Source organism: Aptenodytes patagonicus, chromosome 8 (assembly GCF_965638725.1).
Source record: "Aptenodytes patagonicus chromosome 8, bAptPat1.pri.cur, whole genome shotgun sequence".
NCBI classification, from domain to species: domain Eukaryota; kingdom Metazoa; phylum Chordata; class Aves; order Sphenisciformes; family Spheniscidae; genus Aptenodytes; species Aptenodytes patagonicus.
In genome coordinates this window covers 11,393,261-11,408,625 of record NC_134956.1, presented here as the reverse complement: position 1 = coordinate 11,408,625, position 15,365 = coordinate 11,393,261, and the positions used below count along the sequence as shown (strand labels likewise).

The following is a 15,365-nucleotide window of genomic DNA, read 5'->3' as shown; positions in this document are numbered from 1 at the left end:
CACTGATGCCACCCCGCGTTCCCCTCCGCCCATGCCTCCCCGTCAGCCCCGCTGCCCTCTCCAGCCCCGGCCGAGGAGCCGTGTCCCAGCCGGGGAGGTTTATTTCCTGCGCCCGAGGCGGGCCATCAGCTTGGCGTTGGCAGCCGCCTTGGCCTGCAGCTCCTTCTCTCTGGCCAGGTCAAGCAGGATTTTCAGTATGTAGGTGGGGACATCAAGTGACAGGGACACCTTTCTCACCTTTTTCCCAGGAGCAGGTCTCTTGGTGGCAGGGCTCATCAGCCAGGGCAATGCTTTTCTTGCTGACCCCTCTAGCAGCGGTGGGCTGGCTTTGTCCGGATGAGACCCTTTCCCAGAGCCATGGTCACTTCTCCTCATTTCAGGGAGACCGGGCAGCATCTCATTAGCGCCGGTGGTTTCTTGCCTTGTCAGCTTGCCTCTGTCCCCGGCGCCGGGGGCCGACAGAAGCTGCTCACAGCTTGGCCCCTTCCAGGCTCTCACCGGCGCCCCGAGGACCACCAGGAAGGTGAGCAGCGTCCTGCAGCACAGCACGGCTGGGAGCGCCTGCAAGGAGCACATGGCCAGCGCTGAGCATTGCCCCACTGGCACGCTGCCACGGCCCTGCGGCCCCCCAGGCAGGACACGTCCCCGCCAGGGTGCCACACGCAGAGCACCCTGCTCCTGATGCCAGCTGGCCATGCCCGGCACGGGGGGGCTCATCTCCCTTTTGGGGACTCTTCAGTTTTCCACCCTGATTTTAACCTTTTTGCATGGCAGGGGGGGAGTTTTGGGGAGGCTGAAGGGGACATGGGAAGCAGATCAGCTGGGTCCTCATCCTTTCCCACCGCCCCTGGCCAGACGCTGGCTGTCACCTCCATTTCACACCCTCTGGCCCTTTGCCGCCCAGGGGAAGGGACTTTCCAACCCAGGGGGGTGCAGCATGGGGACAGCGGCCATTCCCCAGCCCAGACCTGCCCTTTGGCTGGGGAAGCGTGACATGCCCGGGGTTTCAGGGCCAGGCGGGCTGTGGGGCTTTCCTCCTCCCACGCCTTCCCCGGCGGATGCCGTCCCCCCACAGGGCTGCTGTGCTCTTTGGGACAAAAGCCACCCCACCGGGAGGGACACAAGCCACTTGGCCTAAAATACACAGCAGGTCGGTGGCAGCGGGGTGACGAGGGCACGAGTTTGGCCACGTGCACTGAGCTGTGCCGAGCCTCAGCAACTTCCTCTGCCTTGGCCCCCACCCTGGTGCCAGGTAGGGCCCCAGGGGATGCAGGGTGCTGTGCCGTGCAGTGGGGGTCAGGGTGCTGTGCTGTGGGGTGGGGGTCAGTGCGGGCATGGGGTCACCGCCACACACAAATCCTGCCTCTCCCCCAAATCAGTTGCCCAGCGCAGTTTGCCTAGCTGGAAGGAGGGCAGTGAAAGGCATCCAGCCTGCTGCAATGCATCTCCAGGGTGAAACCCTTTGGAAAGTATCGGACCGGGCAGCTGGAGGTGGTTTAACTAGCTAGGAAGAGAGTAATGAAAAGCATCCAACCCCCTGCAACCCATTTCCCAGCTAACCCCCCCCAGGAAAACACCACTGAAGGGCATAGCCTCACCATTTCCAGCAGGTCCTGGTCCCCCTGATATTCAGGCGATGCTCCTGGGGTGTGGGGACCATGAGCTGGGGGTTTGCCCTGCTCCCCGCCAAGCCCTGGCTCTTATCCTGCCCCCAGCTCCACCTCTGACCCGTGGAGGGGATGATGGTGACACGCGGCAGAGGACACACATGATGTTACTAATACATTTTGCCCAATAGCAGATTAAATCATCCCAGGCCATGGGTGAGTGTTTGCCCCCTCAGCTCCATCTGCTGCATTTGGAGGGGATTCCGGGAACTCGGGATGGCTCAGGCATAATTATTTCACATCTGACTCGCAAAATGGTTTTTATCCATCTAATTGAGCCTTCCTGCTCCTGTCAGCCTTGGTTAATCACTTAAGGAAGGAAGAAAACGCACACGCATATCACTGCTGGCACTGACAGCGAGTGCCAACCTCCCTGGCACTGTGCCACAAGAGGTTCCCGGACGTCTCCCGGTGCCGGTTTGGCGCAGCTGTCCTGATGGACTCCCTGGCCCTGGCCAGCTGGGGGACATTGCTGGAGACACGTCACCTCCCCACTGGGCCAACCCCAGAGCGCTGCCTGAGCCACTGGTTTGCAGCCAGCTGCACCAGTTCAACCGGGACACCACTGGTTTGTAGCCCACCTTCACCCCGTCTAACTGGGACGCCACTAGTCTGCAGCCCACCTACACCCAGTCCAACTGGGACAGCACTGGTTTGCAGCTTACCTTCACCCAGTCCAACTGGGATGCCACTGGTTTGCAGCCCATCTGCACCAGTTCAGCCTGGCCCAGCCCCTCTGCCGGCTGCCTGTAGGTGTTGCTGTGGAGTGAGCCCCATGCAGAAGGGTTTTGCCCCAGAGTTCCCCCCTTAGTGGCTGTGGGAGCACCCAGGGGCTCTCAGGCTGGGCAGGCACCCACGTGAGATGAGTTGGTAGGTGCTCAGCCTGGAGGGCTGGACAGTGTGAGGAGCCAGGGTGCCTGGGGCTGGGGCTCAGACCGCTGGGGGACTTGCCCACCCCTGTGGCCACAGGGTGACCCGTCCCACGCCAGCTGCTTCACGGCCTCCCCGGCAGCGGCAGGGAGAGGAAATAACACCAGCTCTGTTCTTCCTCCCGGGGATGGCCAGGAACTTGCCCCCCAGCTTGTCAGAGCAGCCAAAATTAGCTGGTGGTGCTGATTCACCCAGTGCATCACGCAGCACCGCAGCCCCGCGTGCCTACACGTCACAGCCTGGTTGGGGGGTCATGGCCTGGTTTGCATCAGCCAGGCACGCGCCGGGCATGGGGATAGGGTACCGGGGTCCCTGGGGGGGCGAGGACCTCCAGCTGGCACTGCCAGCAGTGAGCAACTGGGAAAGGCATCCCAGCTGGAGTGGGCAGGGGGCATGCTTGGCTCAAGAGCTGTCCCCAAACCCCACAGGCATCTCCGGCAGCGCGCCAAGAAGTGTGGCATCTCCCCATGAGCGCAGCTTTAATATCACGGCCCCTCCCCGCATTGGTACACATATACATTCGCTGTATACAGATATACACAGAGTGCAGTGGTATGTATGGGCGCCACAAAGCCCACCCGGCAGCCCACAGCCCCCCAGGCCCTGAGGCGGTGGGGGGCACGTCCCCACTCAGCCCTGGGGCTGGGGGGGAGGCAGGGGCTGTGGACCCTTGGGAGCCAACATCGCTTTCACGAAGCCGTTGAGAGTGAGCGTAGGTGAGCAGGAACCTCCTCTAACATAGCACCATCCTCAGGGTTTCCCCGATGGGCCGGGGGGTGCAGGTGAGCACCCCCTGGATTAAAGACAGACGTGCTGCTGGCAGGCGTGTGAGTTGGAGGGTAGTGCACAGAGAAAGCCTCTGCCCCCCCCGCAGGTCTTTGCCAAACCATCACAGCCGCAAAAGGGGAACCGGATCCCAGTTGAGGTTAAGGTGAAATTTATTCAGATGGAGCTGGTTGCAGTGGGGGGGGTGAGGGATGCCATGCAGGGAGGCAGCACCTGGCCCAGGGATGCAGGCAGCCTCCCCCAGCAGAGAGCGGGGGGGGGACGGACACGACAACACGTGGGGGGGGCAGGGAAGGGGACGAGGGTGTTAGATGAGGGGAGGGGAGTCCAACCACACCAAGTCCCAGGTCCACTCCTGGGCAGCTGGAGACGGGGCACGGGGCCAAGCGCCGTCCCATCAGCAGCAAATAAGTTAAAAATCAAACTGGGAACAGCCCAGGACACCTGCGGGTGGGAAAGGGGGTTAAGAGCCTTGGGGGGGGATGGTTTCCCATTTGATACAAATTTCACCTTAACAGGTAATAAAACTGATATGAAAGGAAAAACCCGTGAGCAGCAATAAAGACACATTAGAAATAGCACCAAGTTCCTGCCAGGGGCTGGTGGGCATGCCGCCCCTGCCACCACGGGCAGCCCAGCCCCAGCTGGGGCGGCAGCTGGGCCCCACCGCCGGGCAGCCCTGCCTGCTGAGACACTGCCTGCGCTTACGCCTTCGGCTGCCCTCCCACCTTGCTGCCAGCAATGCCGCGGGCATCTGCGGAGAGAAGTGAGGTGGTGTCAGAGCCGAGGCGGGGGACCAGCATTGTCCCCCTGGCTCTGCATCGGCCAAGCTCATGGCACTGGGTGGGGAAGCTGCCGGACCTGCTGCCGGTGCTGGTGGCCATGCCATGCCTACCTGCCCCTGGGCGCTGCCCGCAGTGCAGCTCACACTCCTCCTTGCTGTCAAAGCGGTTGAGGTTGCCCCGGCAGCCGCTGTAGACAAAGGGCCGGCACTCGGTGACTCTTTGGTTGTAGTACCACTGCAGCGTGTAGCGCTGGCAGTCCCCCTCATCCAGCGGCAGGCTGCAGGGCTCAGCTGTGGGGGGCAAATGGTGATGGTGAGCGCAGGCAGGAGCCGGCAGCACACTGGTGGTGGAGGCAGCTGGACCCGCTCGGCAGAGGAGGAGAAACCCCAGAAGGGGAAGGCAGGGAATGGCTCCCAGCTAAGCACGGGCAGGGTTTGGCTGGAGGGGATATCTCCGTGCCCTGCCCAAATGCTGGGAGTGAGGGCAGGAGACACTGCTCTGGGCAAGCCCTCTCCCAGGGGCAGCTCCCAGCAAAGGCTGGAGATAGAGCTGGGAGGGAGGTGGCACAGGGACATGATGGCCACAGGGTCCCTTGGAAGGGTACTGGAGGGACCCTCTGCATGCTGCTGCTGCCGCCGGGGCTTCCCTGCTCTCCTGGGGGCTTTGGGATCCCCTCCTGTGGCTCATGACCAGGACCACAGGAAACCTGCCACCTGCAGTCCCACCGGCCCAGCAAACCACCCGTCACTGCCAGTGACGGCTTCGGTGAGGGGGACAGAGTGCAAGGTCTGCACAGTGTGCATGGCACAGTGCTGTGATGGGGAATGTGCACCCTGCCTGGGTGCCAGCAAGAGGGCTGCAAATCCCAAATCCCCCCAGCCAGCAGGCACGGCAACCTGCTGCCAGGCGGGATGTGAAGGCATCACCCCAGCAAAGCCCAGGCAGCCCCGCGTCACCCCCGGTGGCTCCATCCTCGATGCCAGGCGGGTGCAGGGAAGCTCACCTCCCATCGTGGGCTGCTCCGAGCTGTCCATCTCCGGGACTTCATCATAGTCCTCCTCCTCTCCATACATGCTCTCGTACTCAAGGTCGTCGGTGTTGAGCATGACCCGCCTGTCCTGCCCTGGGAGACAGTGCCAGGCGTGAGCAGCCCTCACCTCCTGCTCCGTCCCCTCCTTCCTGCTCCCCCCACGCACGGTCCTGGCTCTGCACATGCCTACACACACACAGCACACACCTGTGCATGCCTGCACACACACACACACGCGCACACACAGTCCTTGCTGCCCTCTCCTCTCCGCGCTCTTTAATTAAAGCCCCCTGGGACCGGCAGCACAGCCACTGATGGATTATCCCTCAGTGCCTGCAAGTGGAGGGCAGTGACATGACCAGCCACACACATGGAGCAGGGGAAAAGGGGGACGGGGACTAAAAGCACAGGGATGACACTCACCCTCCTCTTCCTCAGCGTGTGACAACTTGAGCACAGGGACTGCGTGAGCGCTGCCAGCAGGGAATGGCTGGGTGGAGAAGAGCCCTGTGAGGGGGAAGGACATGGCGCAGGCATCAGGGAGGAGGCGAGGGGGCTTGGGATGCTTCCTCCCTGCCTCCCAGGGGGAAACCACCCCTTGCAGGTGTTGAGCAGCCCAGCACTGCCCCAGCACTGCTGCAGCATGCCGGGGTACACGGCCAGAGATGGGGGACCTGGGGACACCCCCTCCTGTCTCTGCACCACAGACCATGGCTGCTGGGGGCTCCCGGAGGAGGGACAGGCAGGAGGAGCTGCTGCCCGGTGAGAGCGCCCGCTGGGAGCCCAGCAGGATGGGGATGACGATGGGCACGGGGAGGCACACGTCCCCACGGGGCCAGATCTTGTAGGTCCTCCGGGCTCTCCATCACCTGTTTGGCCGTGCTCCCTCTGCTGGCGGACGCTTCTTCCTCCTCCCTGGGCAGAGTGGAGGCTGCTCCTGGCCTGAGCCCCCCAGCCTCCTTGGAGAGAAAGCACCCACCTCATCCCAGCCCACCCCTTGCCCCGTCCCTCCATCCCACTCCTCCAGCCCACTCTTCCCCTCCAGCAGTCCTGGCCCCTGCAAGCTCGCCTGCCCCAGCTCCAGCACCCACGCATGGATGGGGCGCGGTTCCCGCGGTCCCTTCTTGATCAGGCAGACCCTGCCAGTGCCCTGACCCCATTGGCACTGTGCTGAGCCGGCTGCCCCTGGGGATCCCTGCTGTGCCATCACTTCTGCCACGCACCATCCCTTCTCCCTGCTCACACTCCCACGCTGATGCTGGCCCTGACCGAGGGGGTCCCGGAGGGTTCCAGCCGCCTCCAGCGCTCCCAAAACCAGCAGCACACCTGGGTGCCGGGACCCCTTCGGTGCCACACACACAGGGCAGGGGAAAGGGGGTAGGAAGGGAGAGTCGCAACCTGAGTGCTCACGTGAATCCAGGTGCCGTGGGAAATGGCCGCCACAGGCTGCAAGAGAGACAGGGCAGGGCGTGAGGGGTGGCAGGGCCCAGATCCCCGGCCCCGGGGCAGCAGTGAGGGATGCTCACCACAGTGCTGGTTCATCTCCTGCCTGACGAAGGCGCGGATCTCTTCCTCCTGCCAGCCACATGGAGGGGCAAAGGACGCATGTTGCAATGGGGGATGGTGCAATTAGAGAGGAAGAAAAACCCTTTCCCCAGGGCCCAGCGGAGCCCGGACGTGGGGGTAGCCCCTCCATCAGCGGCAGTGGGACGGATCCAGCACCCCTTCCCACCCCGGTGACTTGAGCGCTGCGAGGCTGTGCCAGCTCCCTCCTGGCTCCTTACCGTCATAGCCGGCTCCCCCTTCTCCCCACGGACCCCCTGCGTGCCAGGACTGCCCTAGGGACAAGCAGAAGGGAGGTGAGAGGCTGGCCCCGGCTGGGGCTCGCCCAGGCAGGGCCAGGCACCCACTCACCCACCTGCTCTCCTCTCTCGCCGGGGATGCCAGGCACGCCACGGGCCCCTGGCACCGACTGTCCAGGGGGGCCTCTTTCCCCCTGCAAAGGACACATGCTCGGGATCTGGCTGGTGGTTCTGGAGCCTCTCTGCTCTCACCAGCACCATGGATGTGCTGCTTTCCCTGTCCCCGCACCCTGGGGACGCCTTTGCAAGTGGAGATGGGGACGGGGATGGGTCCAGCCCAGCCCCAAGACAAGCAGGGTCCCAACCCGCCAGACTCCCATCCACTGGGCAGGGGGACACAAGGGAGGACCCTAAAGCCAGTGAGCTGGCAGGGCAGGGCCAGAGCTGGGACATGGCTCCTGATGCCACCAACCCCTCACCTACTCTGGGGACAGGGCCCTCTCTTCCTCACAGCACCTGGAGGGGGATTGGCCACCCTTGGTGGGGACTCACCTTCTGGCCTTGCATGCCCTCAGGACCTCGTGGGCCAACGTTCCCGGGGGGCCCAGGGGGGCCAGGAGCACCGTCACTACCCCGGGGACCAGGGCCACCAATAATGCCCGGGGTGCCCTGTGGGAGAGCAGAGGGTAACGCCAGGGGTGTCAGAGCCCCCCAGCCCCAGAGCAGGCACCATGGGCATCCTCCGACCCCACAGCTGGGCATCCCTGAAGCACTGGCACCAGTGCCTTCTTGTAAAGAGTGGGGATTTGTTGTCACTTATAGTTTAGTGACATAATTTAGAGCAGTGCTGGATGGCTCTTCTGGGAGCATCGGGCTCTGATGTGCTTCTGACCAAGGCCAAATCCTGGTAAAAGCAATGCGGTGCAACACATGCCATCCCCTTCCAGCCCGCTCACCCGGTCTCCTTTTTCCCCCTGGTCTCCTTTGGCTCCCTGCTGCCCGTCGAATCCCCGGTCACCCTGTGAAGAGGAAGGGGCAGGCAGCAGGGGACAGGCAGCCGGGGACAGGCAGCCGGGGACAGGCAGCCGGGCGGCTGAAGTGCCAGCACAGCTTTTCCCAGCACCGCCCTGACCTACCTTGGGTCCCATGAGCCCCTCCTTCCCGGGGATGCCTGGTGGTCCCGACAGACCCAGCTCTCCCTGGGGGACAAAGCAGATGTCCGTCAGCCACCAGCCATGCATTCCCGTCCCACCCTGGTGTCAGCGCGGTGCTTACCGGCTCGCCTTTCCTCCCTGGCAGCCCCGAGCGCCCCGGGATCCCCGGCTCTCCCTACAGCGGGCAGGAGAGAGGCAGGGCGGTCAGTCCTGCACCCCTCAATGCTCACCCCAGAGCCATGGGCAGAGGAGGGGACCCCGTGCCCCTGCTGCGGGGCCTCGCTCCGGCCTCAGCCGTCTCCCTGCTCCCCCTGGCTGGTGGAGGGGTTCCAAAGGGCCACAGCCTCCAGGCAACATCCAGGCTCCTGCGGCACCCTGCGGGCACCCACTCACCTTCTCGCCCCTGTCCCCATTGATGCCACAGGCGCCTTTCATGCCCCGGTCACCCTGTGAGGATGAGGAGGGGAGTCAGGGCCACACCAAGCCAGCGCAGCTCCTGGCCAGGAGAGCACCAGTGGGCAGAGGGGCCAACCCACCTTGGGGCCACGTATGCCCAGGGATCCCATGTCCCCCTTCTCTCCTCGGGCTCCGGGGATCCCGTCGCGGCCGGGCTGGCCCTGTGGGAGAGCACACAGCATGACAGGGGTCCGCTCCTGCCCCTCAGTGGAGTGGCAGCGGCACCGAGACGCAGCTCCTCACCGGCTCACCAGGCTCGCCCAACGCTCCGACCTCTCCCTGGGGAAGGCAAAGGCATTGGTCAGGGCAAGCGAGGGGTACGGTGCCCCCAGTACCCCCTCAGCAGTGGGGGGTGCCCAGCTCCTTACCTTCTGCCCACCAGGGCCACGCGCCCCAGGGAAGCCCGTGGAGCCCTTCTCACCTTGCTCACCCCTCACCCCCTGCAAGCAAAAACCCAGATCGACACAGGGCAGGAGGGAGAGCTCTGGCCATAGCATGGCCACAGCACAGCCATGGCGACCTCCAAGGCTGGCTCCAGCAGCTCCCCTTGCTGCCAAGCAGCATGCCACAGTGCCCACAAGCACCAGCACATGAGGCACAGGGATGCCATCATGCTCTGGTCCCTCTGTCCATCACCCCATTAACAGCCCTCCATGGTCCCCAACCCAGCAGCTCCCAGCCCCGCACAAGCCCACCCAGCCCTGTACCTTCTCTCCGGGCATGCCTTGCTCCCCCTTGTCCCCCTTGTCCCCTTCCGTGCCCTTCAGGCCACGCTCTCCCTGCAAAACAGGAAACACAAGGAGGGGTCAGGGGACAGGGAGACGCTCAGACACACGTTGGGGTGGGGAGGACAGACCCCCCCAGGTCAGGGTCATGGGGGTCCATAGGGTAGCTGAAGGAAAGGGGACAATGTGCTCTGCAAGGGAGGGTCCCTTGGCAGCAAGAAGCCCCTCCAGCTCTTCTGGCAGGCAGAGGTATGTGGGGGGCTGTCCTGTGCCTTTTGGGAGAAGGGGTGCAGGATCAGACCCGTAGGGCTGGGAGCTACCCTGCACCAGGAGCAGGGCAGACAGGGTCTTGGGGAGGGGGATGCACAGGAGGGACCCTGCCCATCAGGACAAAAGAGACATCACAGAGGGGGACAGGGAGGATGGGGACAGCTCTTACCGGCTCCCCCTTGCTGCCCCGCACTCCGGCAGGCCCCTCCATCATCACAGTATCGCCCTGCACACCCGAGAGAGGTGGGGGTGAGCAGGGGGGGCCAGCGCTGCTGCCCTCCCTCTCGCTGTCCCCCGCCCCAGGGACTCACCTTGTCTCCTTTGGGCCCCGGGGCCCCAGCATCTCCCTGCGAGGAAGGTGAGATGGTGAGACACTGCAAAGATGCACGGTGGGGGGCGGGCAGCACCTCCCTGGGGACCCCAATCCCTGGAGGTGTACCGTTCGCCCCCCCCAGCTCCCCAGCCCCCAGAGTCCCTCACCTTGTCCCCACGCTCCCCCCGGTTCCCAGGCAAGCCCTGCGGGAGAGAGGAGAAGGGTGGTCAGGGAGGGGCCCAGACAGGTGTGCAGCGGGGGAGGGTGGTATTTACCGCCGGCCCACGATCCCCTTCTGGCCCCGGGCGCCCATCTTCACCCTGCGAGAAGAAAGGGATGTGAGAAGGGGGTCTGGGATGGGGGCACCCCAGCATCACCCCACCCCAGGGACAGGCACGGCTCTGGCTCGCCATCCCCTCGGGGCTGGCACCGTGGAATTTCCTGTCCCTGGTGGTGGGGACATGGGGGACTGTGGCGGGGACATGGGGGGGCCATGGCAGTACCTACCCGTGGCCCTGGGTCTCCGCGCTCGCCTCTGGCTCCCGGCAGCCCAGCCCCCGGAGCGCCCTGCCAGGTGGAAGGCAAGAGCTCATCCCTGTCCTTACTGTTCACCACTCCTCCCAGCCATGCCATGTCCCCTGCCATGCCAGGGGACAGCCCACGGTCCCTGCCAACTCCCCGGGTGCCTGGCGCAGAGCAGGCTCCCATGTGCCACCATCCAGAGTGGGCTCAGCATCCCCCAGGAGGTGGCTACAGCAGGGACACCCCACGAGAGGAGCAGCCCCACATCCGTCATGCTATAGGGCTGCCCCCCATCTTACCTTGTCACCCTTCAGGCCAGAGGCCCCTTGCATGCCCTAAAAGAAAGGAGAGGGATGAGTGAGCTACAGGAGGAAGGTGATGTCAGGCGCCCCGCAAAGCACCCCTGGGGCTCCCACAGCGGGTCCCGCCCCTGCGCTGGAGCCCCCAGCAACCCCTAGCCCCAGGGGCCGGGAAGGTGCAGGGTGGGTCCCCGTCACCCTGCCCGAGCCAGCGGGGGAGCCAGGGCAGAGCCTGCGCCCCCGGGAACGCTGCAGCACTGGAGACCCATACTCACAGCCGGCCCTGGGGGTCCTGCGGGTCCTGATGGTCCGGAGGTGCCATCCCTCCCAGGAAAGCCGATCAAACCCTGCCAGAGAAACACTGGTGAGAGGGCAGGGACTGCGGCTGGGAGGTAGTGGGGCTTGCAGGGACCCCACTGACACTGCCTAAGGGTCCAGGGTCACCGGGACCAGTGAGGCCAAGTGCTGGCCATAGCCTTTACCCTCTCTCCTGGGGGACCTGGCGGGCCAGGCTGCCCATTGTCCCCTCTCAGGCCCGGCTGTCCCGGCGTCCCAGCGACGCCTGCTAAGCCTGGGGGTCCTGGTAGTCCTGGCAAGCCGATGTCACCCTGGAGCAGGGAGCAAAAAGATGGGGCCCATGAAAACAGCCCCTCAGGAGCATGCTTCTCCCTCGGCCAGCCAAGTCAGGGCAGCGCCTGGGCATTGGGGACGTGGTGAGAGCCAGGGTGCAATGGGGACAGGGGTTACCTTCAAACCTGGAGGCCCATCCTGTCCTGGTGGTCCCCTCACACCGACACCCGGCGATCCCTGCATGGTGGCAGAGAGCATGTGGCACGTCCCCTCACTGGCAGGCACAGGGGTGCCAGGGGCACCATGCCACCCGGAGCAGCCCCCCAGGGCTGGGGAGCGCCCCTGTGAGCAGGGGACACATACCTTCTCCCCTTTGGCTCCAGAGGACCCCTTGGCTCCCTGTGAAGACACCAAGCCACCAGGAAGGGCTGGGCGGTAGGTGACAAGAACACAGGTGCCATACCCCAACAGCATCCACTGCCACCAGCATCCACCCCCCAGCCCCCCATGTGCCTCCTACTCACGTCTTCCCCAGGATCTCCTGGCTCCCCAAATCCTCCTGGCTCCCCCTGGCAGGGGGAAACAAGCAAAAAGCAGGGGCGTGTGATGATGCACGGGGGGAACAGCTGCGGCCAGATCCCCCTGCTGTGGCCAGGCAGCCAGGGATCCCAGGGCCCTCACAGCCCCCTCCTTGCCTCCCCCTGGGGCAGCACTCACCTTCTCGCCCTTGGGACCCGGCAAGCCTCGGTCACCCTTGGAGCCCTGCCGGGGGGAGAGCGGTGTTAGGGGAGGGGGGCAGCCACAGGGCTGGCTCACCCCCCAGAAGGCAGGGGGTGGTGGTAGGGGGGATAAGGTTAATGGGGGGGATGAGGTTAATAGGGGGGGCGAGGTTAATGGGGTCAACTCACAGGTTCTCCCAGCAGCATGCCCTCCAGCAGCGCCGGCTCACCCTGCAGCGACACATGGGTGCTCAGGTGTGCCCGCAGCAGGTGCCAGTGCCCTGCAGACCCCTGTCCGCCCCAGCCCTGGTGGCTTTGGCAGCACCCAGGGGTGCGGGTTCCCCAGCCTCACACCCTGGCTCCTTACCTTCTCGCCTTTGGTGCCGGGAGGGCCGGCGATGGCCTGGGGCACAAAGGAGAGAGGGGGCAGGTGAGCAGGGCTGCATGGGGATGCCCCCCCTCATCCCGGCCCAGGAATGCCAGGGAAGCTCCCAGCTGCTGTGGAGGCAGCTCTGCACTCACCTGCCCTGGGGCTCCAACATCCCCTGGCTCTCCCTTGGGACCGGCAGGGCCTGAAGGTCCCGGCACGCCCTGGCACAAGTAGCACAGCCTTCAGCCTCAGTGGCAAACACCCCAGGCTGAGCCCCATGGGGCTCCCGCTGGGACGCGATGGGGTGAGCAGCAACGTACCATCTTCCCAGGCATCCCCGCTTCGCCATCCTTTCCTGGCACGCCGTCCCTGCCCGGCACGCCCGGCTTCCCACTCTCCCCCTGCGGGAGGTAAGAGCAGGGCTGGGGTGCGGGGATCCTGCAGCCCCCCCAAGCAGCCCCGAGCACTCACACTGATGGCAGCTGGGCAGGGGGGGACAACACACTCACCACTTGTCCTGGCAGCCCAGGGACACCTGGTGGGCCCTGCAATGGAGACACGAGCAGAAATCAAGCGGCAGCCCAGGCACCAGGAACAGCCAAGGGGCAGCTCGGGGGGGGCTGCAAATACCTACCCCCGGGCCGGGGGGCCAGGGGGGCCGGGCAGCCCCATGCTGCCCTGGGGACCGGGCAAGCCCTGCAATGGTAATAGCTGCATCAGAGAAGGGTTGGCACACTGCCCTGGCACAGCCAGGACCTCGGCTGCCCCTGTGGGAAGATGCGTGGCAGCAGGGTCGGCCAGCTTTGGGGAGGCCGGATGGTTTTGGGGGGGGCAGGTGGGTGCTGGCAGGGAGGGTGAGAGTGCTCACCCGGATGCCGGAGCCAGGTTCTCCAGGATCGCCCTGCGAAGAGAGCGCCTGTGTCAGTCCCACCGCCCCGACCTACCAGCCACCTCAGTCATGGCCACGTCCCCGCGCCTGCCACGGGGCTGTTTCCCAGGGCCGGCTGGATCCAGGAGGTGGGCCAGCCCAAAATTTCCCTCCCTCCAGCCCAAAATGTCCCAAAATGTGGCCCTTGCTCCAGCCCCCAAATCTGGCAAGGCACCGCTTTCCTCTGTCAGGTTGGACGTGGCGATGCTGATGCCGATGCCGTACCTTGGTCCCAGCTGGGCCCTGGGTCCCTGGTGGGCCAGCGCTGCCCTGCAGGGGACAAGGGGACATTATGTTGGGGTGGTGCTTGCTGGTGGCACAGGACGGGGAGGGGGCAGTGGGGCAGCACAGTCCCAGCACTGCCACCCCTCCCTGCTCCCTGGGGGGATGCCTGCCCCAGCTGATGTCCCCCTTGCATGACAGTCCCCTGCATGGGGTGCGGGGTGGCTCCTTACCGGAGGTCCTGGGGGTCCCGGGTCTCCCTGGCTGCCCTGAAGGGAGGAAGAGATGGGGTCACTGCAGGGATGGGTTTTCCCTGGTGGGTGCATGGGGTGTCCCCTGGGAGAGGAGACCCAGACAGTGCCAGCGGCTCCAGTAAGCACCCATGCCTAGTGAGGACAAGCCTGGCCAGCTCCTGGCAAGATGCCTGGGGCCAAGCACCCACCCAGCCAGCAGGGTGGCCCCCATGGCTTCACCCAGTGCCCACAGCCAGGATCCCCTGGCTACGTGCTGAGGCGGGGGGGCACAGTGACACGGGGGGGATGCAGACACCTACCGGGCGTCCGAGCACGCCGGGGAAGCCTGGCAAGCCCTGCAAAGAACGATGTCAGAGCCGGCAGGAGCCCACCACCCCCAAGCAACCCTGCCTGCCCCCCAAGGATGCTCCTCATTCCCAGTGTGTGGTACCCAGCCCAGGGTACTTATGGGGGGCGAGGGGGGGCCCTAAAGCCCTGCAGGCCTTGCACAGGGGTGGCGAAGGAGGTGAACGAGACGTGAATGCTCCCACTGCTGCCAGTGGTGGCTGGTGTGGGACCACAGGACCTTCCCCCCATCCCAGCCCGCATCCCCCCACCATGTCCCCACTCACCGGCTTCCCCTCAGGGCCAGCCAGCCCTCTCTCACCCGGAAGACCCTGGAGCAAGAGACAGGGATGGGGTCAGCGCCAGGCGGGGTCCGGGGTCAGTGCCAGGTGGGGGGACAGTGCAGTACTCACCGGGGCACCGTCCCTGCCCTTCTCGCCGGGCTCTCCTCGCTCGCCCCGCGGGCCACCCTCACCCTGCAGCAGGAACAGGCGCAGGGTCGTAGGACAGGCAGGGACCTTCCTGTCCCCCCCCAGGGCCTGCTGACACCCAAAGAGGGGTGCCCCCAGCAGTGCTACCACCCAGGGCTTTGCGCCATGGGGCTGCCCCATTGGCAGCGGGAGACTTACGACCGCAGACCTTATCTCCTTTGGGTCCCCGCTCGCCCTCGGCTCCCAGCTCGCCCTGTGTCAGGGAGAAGACAGGTGCCATCAGCCCCCGCTGCCTCCCTGGGGATGCCTGCCCCGCCACCGTTCTCAGTCCCAGCCCAGCTCATCACGTCGTCCCCAGCTCGGTCGCCTTGGCTGCCCCACTCCTTTCTGCTGAGCCACGCACCTTTGCTCCCTTGGGTCCGGCGGGGCCACGCTCGCCCGGGAAGCCCATCAGGCTGCCCTCCACCACATCTGCCTGTGGGCAGGGTGCAGTCAGGGCCGGCACCCAGGGGACCCCAGGAAGGTCCCCTCAGCAGCACAGCCCTCCCCAAGCCCCTATGCCAGGGGACTGGATGTGATCATCTATCCCTGGAGGTGCAGGCTGGCACCTGGGGATTGTCCCCAGCAGCAGTCACCACCTACCTTGGGCCCTGGGGGCCCTGGGGGGCCGGGCAAACCATCCCTGCCCTGGGGTGGGGAGAAAAATAGGTTGAGCATCAAGAGGACAGCAGGGCACAGGGGAATAGAGCCATCCCAGTACGGCCACTCCTGGCCCCCACCCCCTGCCCCCTGGAGAGACCCCCGACCC

At 65.3% G+C, this 15,365-nt stretch overlaps 2 protein-coding genes across 2 annotated transcripts in view; both read right to left on the bottom strand.

Annotated features, from left to right (window-relative positions):
- Positions 1-99: 99 nt before the first annotated feature.
- UCN2 (urocortin 2) lies at positions 100-576 on the bottom strand. The gene has a single exon (XM_076346792.1). The coding sequence runs from the start codon at positions 574-576 to the stop codon at positions 100-102; it is 477 nt and encodes a 158-aa protein (XP_076202907.1).
- Positions 577-3,059: 2,483 nt separating this feature from the next.
- The window catches only part of COL7A1 (collagen type VII alpha 1 chain), a 31,529-nt gene continuing 19,223 nt past the window's right edge, over positions 3,060-15,365 (bottom strand). The window contains 45 exon segments of the mRNA XM_076346363.1: positions 3,060-4,137; positions 4,279-4,458; positions 5,172-5,291; positions 5,622-5,705; positions 6,068-6,157; positions 6,597-6,644; positions 6,725-6,773; positions 6,983-7,036; positions 7,117-7,194; positions 7,553-7,669; positions 7,957-8,019; positions 8,137-8,199; positions 8,276-8,329; positions 8,548-8,601; positions 8,691-8,771; positions 8,854-8,889; positions 8,979-9,050; positions 9,318-9,389; positions 9,775-9,831; positions 9,917-9,952; positions 10,086-10,121; positions 10,194-10,238; positions 10,426-10,485; positions 10,740-10,775; positions 11,015-11,086; positions 11,222-11,347; positions 11,487-11,546; positions 11,673-11,708; positions 11,834-11,878; positions 12,027-12,071; positions 12,218-12,259; positions 12,396-12,431; positions 12,551-12,619; positions 12,719-12,799; positions 12,908-12,943; positions 13,029-13,094; positions 13,267-13,299; positions 13,552-13,596; positions 13,782-13,817; positions 14,102-14,137; positions 14,414-14,458; positions 14,540-14,602; positions 14,766-14,810; positions 14,961-15,032; positions 15,200-15,244. Of these exon segments, the coding sequence (XP_076202478.1) occupies positions 4,088-4,137; positions 4,279-4,458; positions 5,172-5,291; positions 5,622-5,705; positions 6,068-6,157; positions 6,597-6,644; positions 6,725-6,773; positions 6,983-7,036; positions 7,117-7,194; positions 7,553-7,669; positions 7,957-8,019; positions 8,137-8,199; positions 8,276-8,329; positions 8,548-8,601; positions 8,691-8,771; positions 8,854-8,889; positions 8,979-9,050; positions 9,318-9,389; positions 9,775-9,831; positions 9,917-9,952; positions 10,086-10,121; positions 10,194-10,238; positions 10,426-10,485; positions 10,740-10,775; positions 11,015-11,086; positions 11,222-11,347; positions 11,487-11,546; positions 11,673-11,708; positions 11,834-11,878; positions 12,027-12,071; positions 12,218-12,259; positions 12,396-12,431; positions 12,551-12,619; positions 12,719-12,799; positions 12,908-12,943; positions 13,029-13,094; positions 13,267-13,299; positions 13,552-13,596; positions 13,782-13,817; positions 14,102-14,137; positions 14,414-14,458; positions 14,540-14,602; positions 14,766-14,810; positions 14,961-15,032; positions 15,200-15,244 (2,769 nt within the window). The 3' untranslated portion in view covers positions 3,060-4,087.